Raw genomic sequence first — 8,318 nt, forward strand, 5'->3', positions numbered from 1 at the left:
TGTTTTAAGTTAACCTCAGCTACTTACTGGAGGTCAGCCACCACTGACACACTTCCAGAGATCCTCCACAGACACTCGTACCGAGGGCTAATGTGTGTGTGTGGGGGTTCGGGGAGGCAGGTAGGCAGTGGACCAAACCACTGTGAGGCGTATGAGGGGGGGACTCAATCTTTCGAAACTTAAAAACGCATTGTTTTGCGTCTATAATTAGCACAAGTGCTTTCAATGCATATTATTATATTATTTAAAATTATATAGTTATGTTTACAATGATATATTGAGGGGGACAACTCTCTGTTAGTCCCAGGAAGGGGGGGTCCGGACCCCCCTGTCCCCCCCGTGATTTCCGCCCCTGGCTGTGTCCCACAGCCTACAGCTCTTTCATCTTGAAATTTAGTTTAGTGTGTTTCAGATGACTCCGGCCATGGGGTTTTAATAATGCTGGTTAAACATTTGCAAACCTTCCATGAGAGATATCTCTGTTCACCTACACCCCAAGAAGGAAGAAGGGCTAGGTCTGCACTCCAGTAGCCTACTTTATTTACTGTGAGTAGGCCTACCTACGATCACTATGATAATGTAGCCTATAGTCACTGATGGAAACTCCCTGTCATTGATCAACACCAAGACATCAGAATAAAAAGAAATTGGGTAAGGGTGAAGTCACATTTTCCTGTCCATATTGGTAGGGGATGGAAAATACATGAATGAATAGGGCCTATATGATTTTTTTTTAAAAACCCACATACAACAGCTTACAATTCTTCCAACTCTTATCTCACCGGCAACCACATTTCAAGGCAAGTTTGCCACTAACGCAGCAGGATGAGCCCCTCCTCCCCCCGCTGCTCAGAGCCTCTTTGGAAATCAGCAACTTCTCAGTACGCAGCGCTCCCCGCAACGGCAGACGCATCAGAAGCGTCAGTTAGTACGTTGCAGCGCTGGGTGAACTTGGATGAATGCTTGGGAATTGCCATGGTGCAAATAGACATGCGATGGCAGTAAGCATAAATTGAGAGATGGTTGAAGTTTACTTTGTCAGTAGATGCAGCACGTGCGTAAAGTCAGAACCGGACGGAAGATGAATGTGTAACCACGTTTCTCCTGACATCGGTAAGTTCTTTTTCACTCTACACAAAACCGCTCACCGCTGTGTAAAGGGAAGTAACTGTAGGACTGACAGGACAGGAACAAACACAGTAAATCAATAAAATCTTAATTCAAGTTCTTCTTTTTTCTTCTTCTTCTTTCTTTCTTTTTTTTTCTGACAACTTTCAGGTTGTGACTTCAACAAAAAGGCTCCGCAAGGCACTCTGCAGACCTGTACCTGTTTACTGAGCAAGGTGATTATTCAATCTAGTTATTTATTTTAGGTATAGGTGCTAGTCAAATTACTCACTGCACACTGACGACCTCTGACAACTATTTACATAATGACAGTCGCTCACATAGGCCTAATGTTATATTGTATGTCACATAATGTTAATGATAATGTCCATCAGGTGTGTTTTAATGTCTACTGTGTAACCTACATGAGCTTTTCTCTGCTTTACCACAGAATGAAAAAAAGATTTAAACAACTGTTCAGACCGAGAAGAAAGCAATTTATTTCTTCACTGCTGGCTATATGTATCCTGATATTGGTCAGTTTGAAATACAACTACATCACGGAATCTTTTGGATCCACTGCAGTTTTTGATGACATCCATACGTTTCACAAGTACGACATCGACTGCTCAGCTATATATGATATGGACCCAGTGGAGGTGGGGAAATCACTGGTCATCAGAAGGACGCAGGTTGTGGAGGAAAACGATGAAACTCTGGTGAACCTCACCTCAACCTGTCCACAGTTCCTCAGGTCCAGGGGCTATGAGGCTGTGTGTGTGTCCGAGGAGGAGAGAGACTTCCCTCTCGCCTATTCGCTGGTGGTTCACAAATCTGCCTGGATGGTGGAGAGACTCATCAAAGCGTTGTACTCCCCCAGTAATATCTACTGTATCCACTACGACCAGAAGTCTTCAGCTCAGTTCATCTCAGCCATGGAGGGCTTGGCCCGCTGTTTGCCCAACGTCTTCATCGCTTCCAAACAAGAGTCTGTCATCTATGCCAGCATTAGCCGGCTGAAAGCTGACCTCAACTGTCTGTCTGACCTCTTGGGGTCAGAGGTTAAGTGGAAGTATGTCATCAACCTCTGTGGGCAGGATTTCCCCCTCAGGTCCAATATGGAGCTGCTGTTGGAGCTAAGGAAGCTAAATGGTGCCAATATGTTGGAGACAAGCCGCCCCAGTGATATAAAGAAGGAGAGGTTCACCTTCCACCATGAGCTGAAAGAAGCCAGCTTTGAATACCAAAAACTTCCAGTGAAAACCCAACAGACTAAAGACCCACCGCCGCATGATATTGAGATGTTCATTGGCAATGCCTACTTTGTGTTGTCACGTGAGTTTGTCATGTACATGAACTCCTCAGCCCTGGTCAAAGATTTCTTGGCCTGGTCTGAGGATACCTACTCCCCTGACGAACACTTCTGGGCCACGCTGGTGCGAGTACCAGGTGTACCTGGGGAGGTGCCCAGATCCCAGCCTGATATCACGGACTTGATGAGCAAGACCAGGCTGGTGAAGTGGCACTACCTAGAGGGCCCGCTGTACCCAGCCTGCACAGGTACACACATTCGCAGTGTTTGTATTTTTGGGGCAGCAGAACTGAATTGGTTGCTCAACTATGGTCACTGGTTTGCGAATAAGTTGGACCCCAAAGTGGACCCCATCCTCATTCAGTGCCTTGAGGAGAAACTTCAGGAAAAACAACAGTCCTTGCAATCAATGTCATCACAAAGTTGTCCCATGGGTTAACTTAGGTAGACGTAAGCTAAGGTAAGTTTAACGTTTGGTAGCAGTGATATCTATATTTATGTTGTCTTGTTTTAGCCAGTTTCAAAGGGGTGAACATTTTAGAGCAAGTTTTCAGGCTCTTCAAAGGTGAAATGAATATGAGGCAGGCATTTTGCATCATCAATACCTGACACCCTTATGATGGGCATTTACAATGTAATGCCTGGTATTTTGGGACCAGACCCAAATTCACATTATTTCAAGCATATGGCATGTGCCCCAACCTGCTGATCCACCAGGACCTTAATTCATGCCAAGTCAAGTCAAGTTTATTTATACAGCCCTTTATCACAAGCATGTCTCAAAGGGCTTTACATACCATACTACATCATATACATATACATACATATATAACATATATATCATATACACTCACGCTCACATTGATGCCTATGGGCAATTTAGAGTCTTCAATTCACCTCACCTGCATGTGTTTGCACTGGGAGGAAACCCACGGGGAGAACATGTAAACTCCACACAGAAAAGACCCAGGCTGAGATTCAAACCCAGGGTTTTCTTGTTGTGAGGCAACAGTGCTATGACCACTGAGACACCGCGCCGCCCCATTCCTATGATGTATGTGGAAACTTTTTTGAACCCAGTAATTAGTTTACCATAATCCTTTCCCAAACGAATAGATAAAATGCAATTACCACTCAAATTATGGTGGACTGTGTATTTACATCCAATGACCTACTATAAATAGTAGATTGTATTGCTTGCTCTGCTGTGGGCTGATCGAGTCTTTACCGTGTCAATAAAAATGGTACAGCGTTGTACCCTTTTTTCTGACAGTGTACAGTTCTTCTTGCCTGGGCTGTTATAGGAAGATGGGGTTTGGGCAATTTCAGCTCATCTAACTCCATAGCAAAATGCAGACAAAGATGTCTGAAAAGCCTACACCGTGGAAAGAACGGTTCAAACTGCATTCAGTATTTGGTAGTCAAATAAGAAGAGACAGCATTTTCAATATTCACCTAGTCTTACTTTTAAGCTTTCAGCATTCCATTGCAGGTAGTAACCGTTTGTGCCTTGAACTTGCACGGTATGTTGCACTGTATAAAGTATCAAACACCTGTTGAGTAAGAAGACTAGCACAGGTAAATTTGCAAGAAGGACGTAATCCGATATTTGCCTTTCTGCTTAATTTACAGGTGCACAACACTGTATACATACTGTACAATGTATATACTGTACACTGATAATGGTCACAATCTAAATGCATCTATGCCAAGAGTGATATGAAACTGGAAACAAAATGTTGGATTTAATTAATGTATACAAAAGTGTTGGAGACAAAGAAAGGAAGGAGGAAGAGGTTTATTGTTATCCCTCCATCTAAAGTTCAATGTTGCAGTCGCCACGTCATCCATGTCTGCAATCATTGGAGAGCATCATAAAATATGCTAACTTGTTTGTACAGCTTAAATCACAAATTGCTTACATTGCACAAAAAGCAGGTTGTGGGGACAGGAAACACCCATCTATTCAAGCTGTCATGAGACAGGCGTAGAAAATAGCCTCTGAGCCACACACTCTGAATGTGAGCTCTTTCCCTCTGGTATGAGGATTAGGGACTCCCGGGACGGTCGAGACAAATATGAAAACTGGTTAGCTTCTGTATCCATGAAGTTGTTAGGAAGTGATACTCCTGGCAAGGCCTTGTGCCTCTGTATGTGAAGCTGATATTGACTGTTCTATGTGCAATGTACTGATGTTGGTGCTTTTACTGACAACAGCAGCAGCATGTACAGTTCCCTGTGGGGACAATAAAGTTTATCTTATCTCATCTAATTTCCTCATGCATGGACGGACGCTGTGTGTGTGTGTGTGTGTGTGTGTGTGTTCGGTTGCACAGGATGCACATGGAAAGAAGTGGGTAAAGACTACCAGGAAACATGGTAGATATTTTTTTTGTATTTTTAGTATCTGTATGTGTTATCTACCTTCTTCCTTGTTGGGATGTCATGGTGCCATCAGCGTCATGGAAACTTGTTTGCCCAGTTCTACAGTAGAGAAGTTCTATGTTTGAATTGCGCCACCATGACACCAATAAAAAACACATACGTCACTGTAATAAAAATAGATGCATGATAGGCATTATAAAGTCCATCCAAGGCAACAATGATGCAGAATTGGATGATATTTTAATTACTGAATATTGCTATTACATGACTACTACTGATTCATTGATATTGGCATGATTGACCACCATATAACTCTGTGACATCATCAGCTCCCTCCACTCTTGTTCACCTGAATATTCATGTGAGTGTGAAAAGATTCAACAATAAAATGTAAAATATCTTAAAAGTATGCAGAGTATTGATGAGAAAAGTCAGGACGCACGTCCCAAAGAATTTGCACAGTTTAAATTTGGTTATTTGCATTGTTGAAATTAAGTTTATAACTTTGAGTGTGAGGAGGCAGTTTGAAGAATTTTTTTTGGCAGAACCATGAGCAAGAAAAGAAATATGGTGCTTCACATGCACACAAATCAACGCTGGTTATGAGCTCTGACGTTTGACTTTGGCATTTCAGATCAGTAGGCTTTGGGTGTGTGGCCCGTACATAAAGACTGAAATACACTGGAAATAATCTGGTCAACATTGCTACTTTGGGAGAGAAGACATCAATATTTTAGAGAGTAAGTGAGTGAGTGCTGCGTCCTGAATGGTATATTTACTCTTCTCCCTCAGTAGTGTGAAGCTGCTGTAACCAAAACAAACAGAAGAGTTTTGCTATGGTGAAAGGGGAACCGGGTTTGAGATAAGTGAAGCGTGAATTCCTTTAGTGACACAGTGAGAAGGGGGGGGGCTAGAAAATACAACTATAAGTATACAGTATAACTATAATTGTCATGGTTGTGACTTTCTGCCTTTGTTCATTGTCTAGGTTGTGTATTTCTTTGTATTGTTTCCCTGTCTAGTTCTTTTAGTTCTACGTGTACCATGTTTCCTGTCTGCCCCAGCTGTGTCTCATTTGTAATCACCCCCCATGTGTATATTAGTCTTGTTACATTAAACACGGTTTAATCACCACCTGCCTCGCTGTCCTGCATTTGGGTCCTCACTGCACCTCCACGTAACAGTAGAGTGACCAGTTTAGAGTATAGCAATACATTATATTTCAGTGATTTTATGTAGCTTTCTGATCCATTGATACTTCACTAATCTAATCTAAATCTTGAATCTCCCGGAAAATGGACACGGCTCTATGTAACCTTGAATTGTTAGAACACCTCAAATAATTCATTAAGATTTTCACACAATTTACACGTTTCATCGTTTAGTGGTTGTCAGCAGTGCTTCTCTGAATGAGTCAGAAAAGACTTGAGTGGAACACAAAAGAGTTTCATGTCATTGCTAAGGGGTTACAAAAGAGGGACGCATGCATCTCCACTGTGCTGCAGTGCTGAGCTATAGTACACAACTAAATGTTTTCAACCTGAAACTGCACCCTCTTGAGGCCTGTACTACGAAGCAAGTTCAACATACTCAGGATAACTTTTCGTTATCTGGCTTCCGCAGTCACGCTAATCGGTCACACGACGGTGGTTATCAACTCGGTAAATCAACCCGTTTTTCCAATCTAGCTATGAGCGCGTTCACATGAAAGAGGCGGGGTTTGTAACAAATAGCCAATCACATGCAACATGGACAGATCCGGATCAGACAACTCCGATAAGATAAGATGAAACTATTGATCCCCGTGGGGAAATTAGATTGTTGCACAGCAAAAGTAATATGATTCAGCGGGGAAAAGGACATAGAATATAAGCGCAAAACTATAAAAATAAGTAATAGCCTAAAAATAGGCGAAAATAATAAAATAGGCTAATCAAACAATAAAAGCCATAGACAATAGACCTATTTATAGGATGATATAAGCCCTCATATTTCCTGCTGACATTTTCAACACATGGGTATCGGAAAGAAATGGATAGCTACTAACATTGGGTTCTTCTCTCAAGAAGAACAAATTCTTATAATGAATAACTGTCAGCATTACGAAACATAACCGCGAAAAGTAAAAGTTGTTTCTGCTTCCAAGGCTAGAGAGGATTACTGGAGGAACTGCCCCGTCATTTGGACACAGTGGGCATATTTTTCATTGATAAAATAGTTTGTGGACACATTGAGGCTGTAAAAAGATTTTCTATTCATAAAGTCGGCCTCATGTTCTTCGGGGCTGCACTAATGGAATATGAAATAGCCGACATTGAACCAAACACTGTTGGGAATTCAATTAAATAAAGTCAGCGCAATTAATATATGCAACAGTAGGCTAACTTTAATCCATTAATAATATGGCCAATTAAGTAGCCTACCTGTTATATCTCCGATATAATAAGTTATCATGGAAAACAACGTGATTCTACTGGTCTGTAAACGCGTCGCCCTGCGAACAGCACTTCTTACTGTCTGTTAAGTCAAAAATAGCCTAACAGTTTTCAGTTTTTTATTGGGATTTTCATTTGTATATTTGTCCATATTGGGATCCTGTAGGAATGGTGACTCCCTGTTTCCAGAGAGCTGATTGGTCAGAAAGTGGGCCTTTCATACGTTTTGATCCGACACCCTGAACTGAACCTGCTCCGGAGCAGGTTAGCCGTGCAGCATAAGTTACCATGGTGATCTACCCTGGTTAAAAGTGAACCAAGTACCTATCACATTCAAAGTGTTAAGTTGGGCCTCTATCCTTCCTCCTCACTGCTATAAGCAGTTTAAGCAATTAAGGAACACAGGACACTCCTCTGATAGAGGAGTCGGGGGGGGGGGGGGGGGGGGGGGGGGGGTTATTAGGTTCCAGTAAATTATTAATTTTAGGGGAAGGTCCTGTGTGTGTGTGTGTGTGTGTGTGTGTGTGTGTGTGTGTGTGTGTTTGTGTGTGTGTGTGTTAGTTTAATGACCTGGTGTGAGAAAGCTACACCTGTGTAAGCCAATAGGAGTAACAGGTGTTTGTGCTTCTGTTTTATCTTTATTCTTTCTGTTTGGCAGAGCTTTGTAAAATGTAATTAACAAATACATTTTCTGCCTTATTTTATGCTTCTTCAGCACCAGATAGTTGCCAATTCAGTTGACACTATCTGAATTGTCCTAATTTGGAAAATATGATTTCACTCGGGTCTGTCTTAAAATGATATGAACACATAGCAGATTGTGAAAAGGGCTGGTCTGATATGACTGAAAACCAGTTCTTAATTATTTTGCCAGTGAGATATATCACCAGATAATCTCACCAGTCATGCACTGAAACCCACAGTAAAGCCTCCTGATACCTGAAGGAGGGACACTATTTTCAAAGAGTGCCATCTACTGGTGATTAGGTGCAACTCCAGGTAACCGGTGTGATTGTGATTTCAGTCTAACCTGTTGAGTATGACAGACAGAAGACAGCACCAGCAACAGAAGACAGTGG

General features: G+C 42.0%; 1 protein-coding gene across 1 annotated transcript; it reads left to right on the plus strand.

The window, feature by feature from the left end:
- The first annotated feature begins 1,019 nt into the window (after positions 1-1,019).
- LOC139913422 (beta-1,3-galactosyl-O-glycosyl-glycoprotein beta-1,6-N-acetylglucosaminyltransferase 4) lies at positions 1,020-2,929 on the plus strand. The gene is made up of 3 exons (XM_071901433.2): positions 1,020-1,113; positions 1,279-1,343; positions 1,559-2,929. The coding sequence occupies exon 3, from the start codon at positions 1,560-1,562 to the stop codon at positions 2,856-2,858; it is 1,299 nt and encodes a 432-aa protein (XP_071757534.1). The 5' UTR covers positions 1,020-1,113; positions 1,279-1,343; position 1,559; the 3' UTR covers positions 2,859-2,929.
- The last annotated feature ends 5,389 nt before the right edge of the window (positions 2,930-8,318 follow it).

This window comes from Centroberyx gerrardi, chromosome 2 (genome assembly GCF_048128805.1).
Source record: "Centroberyx gerrardi isolate f3 chromosome 2, fCenGer3.hap1.cur.20231027, whole genome shotgun sequence".
NCBI lineage: Eukaryota > Metazoa > Chordata > Actinopteri > Beryciformes > Berycidae > Centroberyx > Centroberyx gerrardi.